Source organism: Austrofundulus limnaeus, unplaced genomic scaffold, assembly GCF_001266775.1.
Source record: "Austrofundulus limnaeus strain Quisiro unplaced genomic scaffold, Austrofundulus_limnaeus-1.0 Scaffold26, whole genome shotgun sequence".
NCBI classification, from domain to species: Eukaryota; Metazoa; Chordata; class Actinopteri; order Cyprinodontiformes; family Rivulidae; genus Austrofundulus; species Austrofundulus limnaeus.
In genome coordinates, this window is record NW_013952428.1 from 843,035 (window position 1) to 845,240 (window position 2,206).

General features: G+C 42.4%; 1 protein-coding gene across 1 annotated transcript in view; it reads left to right on the forward strand.

Moving 5' to 3' along the window:
* Positions 1 to 2,206, forward strand: part of prpf3 (PRP3 pre-mRNA processing factor 3 homolog (yeast)) — a 21,842-nt gene that overhangs the window by 15,362 nt on the left and 4,274 nt on the right. Inside the window, exons 11-14 of the mRNA XM_014004701.1 lie at positions 863 to 1,006; positions 1,108 to 1,207; positions 1,330 to 1,443; positions 1,880 to 1,998. Of these exons, the coding sequence (XP_013860155.1) occupies positions 863 to 1,006; positions 1,108 to 1,207; positions 1,330 to 1,443; positions 1,880 to 1,998 (477 nt within the window). The remainder of the gene's footprint in view (positions 1 to 862; positions 1,007 to 1,107; positions 1,208 to 1,329; positions 1,444 to 1,879; positions 1,999 to 2,206) is intronic.

Consider the following 2,206-nt stretch of genomic DNA (forward strand, 5'->3'; position numbering starts at 1 on the left):
GCTCTCCCTTCACCACGACGGACCGGTACAGCGCCTGCTTAACAGCAGATGCTGCGCCAATCCGCCTGTCGATCTCCCGCTCCCTTCCCCCATTCGTGAACAAGATCCCCAGATACTTAAACTCCTCCACTTGAGGCAGGACGACCCCCCTGACCCAGAGGGCTCAAGACCATGGCCTCGGATTTGGAGGCACTGAGCCTCATCCCGGCCGCTTCGCACTCGGCCGCGAACCGCTCCAGCGAGAGCTGCAGATCTCGTTCCGATGAAGCCAACAGGACCACATCATCCGAAAAAAGCAGAGATGCGATCCTAAGACCACCAAAACGGATCCCCTCAACACCTCGGCTGCGCCTAGAAATTCTGTCCATGAAAGTAATGAACAGACATGTAATGAACTTACACATTATGCTTTTATAATTATTAGTTGTAAAAYGGTCACCAGGCAATATTATCGTTTATCGCAATAAATTTTGAGACAATTAATCGCCCAGCAAAATTTGTTATCGTGACAGGCCTATGCATAATCCTCTGTCTTCATCATTTTCATACATGTAAACCTTTAGAACACATGTGTCAAACACAAGGCCCGTGGGCCAAATGTGGCCCGTGGGTGAAACCTGCAGGCCTTGTAGAAATTGCTGGGAAACTTGGCACAACACCTCACGTGACAATACCCCCATAATTTTTATATACGTCACCATATTTTAGTACCAAAACACCGTCATACCACCCACACGTACACTCCTTTCTTGTAAACCTTGAATTATATGAGGTGTGTATGGTTGAATATTGTTGTGTATTTTTCTATGAGCTCTTTTCTAAGAGTTGCATGTGAAACTATGTTGTGTGTTTCTTCCTGCAGTGGACAGCGATAAGCCGGTAACACTGGGTGTTTACTTGACAAAGAAAGAACAGAAGAAACTAAGACGACAAACACGGAGGGAGGGGCAGAAAGAAGTGCAGGAGAAGGTCCGTTTGGGACTCATGCCTCCACCAGAACCCAAAGGTAAATGCCTCTAAATCACACTTACTGCAAACCAGTGCATTGTTTGTTTGGCTCCGCAAACTGCCGTTGATGTTTTATTTTATTTATTTATTTTTATGCAGTACGTATCTCCAACCTCATGAGAGTTTTGGGGACGGAGGCAGTTCAGGACCCCACAAAAGTGGAGAACTTTGTGAGGGATCGTATGTTCAAAAGACAAAAGTTAGTAGCTCAAATAAGATCTTTGTCTTTCGTCATTGAATGTTTACTGTCGTTGAAAAACATCTATAAATACAAAAACCTGTCGTTTTCAAAGATTTTTAAAGGTTTTGTCGTCTTTGCAGAATCCACGAGGAGGCCAACGCTGCTCGGAAGCTCACAGCAGAGCAGAGGAAAGAGAAGAAGGTGAAGAAGTTAAAAGAAGACATCACAGATGGTGTTCACATTGCAGTTTACAGGTAGGTTGATGTCCAGAGGATGCACATGTTGCACGGGGTTAAAGCATTAATTCATCAATCTAAAGTTAAGGCCTTAATTAGCCTCAAAAGGTCTTAAATCAATCTATCAGTGGTCTTAAAAATGTTGTAAGAATGGTTGTAATCTGTCTCAAATATTAAAATAATTGCTAACATTTCTTTATTTTTTAAAATAATTTAATGCCAAATGATTCTAATGCTAGTTGTTTTGTGTTAAACGTTTGCATAAAATTGTCGCTAACTGCGTTTTATTCCATTTCTGTTTATTGTGAAGCTGGTCTTAAATTTAATTTCAAGTGGCATTAAAGAGGTCTTAAAAAGTCTTAAATTTACCCTGCCTTAATGAAACCCTGTCGCAGCTGAGAAATGATACGAGATCCCTTTGAAATGCATTATTCACCTTTTCTTTCCCTCCCAGGATCCGTTATTTACAAAATCCTGCCAAGAAGTTTAAAGTAGAGGCCAACGCCAACCAGCTGTACCTGACGGGAACGGTTGTTCTGCACAAAGACGTCAATCTTGTGGTGGTGGAAGGGGGTAAGATACAAGACGATGGTGTTACTGCTGTCTGAGATCTTCATCACAGTTTAATGATGTTGACAGATTTATTTAAACTAGGGGTGTCCCGATACCAGTTTTTTCAAGACTGAGTACTAGTACGAGTACTTCAGTTTGGGTACTCGCCGATACTGATACCGATACCAAGTAGCGGGGTTAGGGTGGATTATCTGTTCAACTTGTTGAA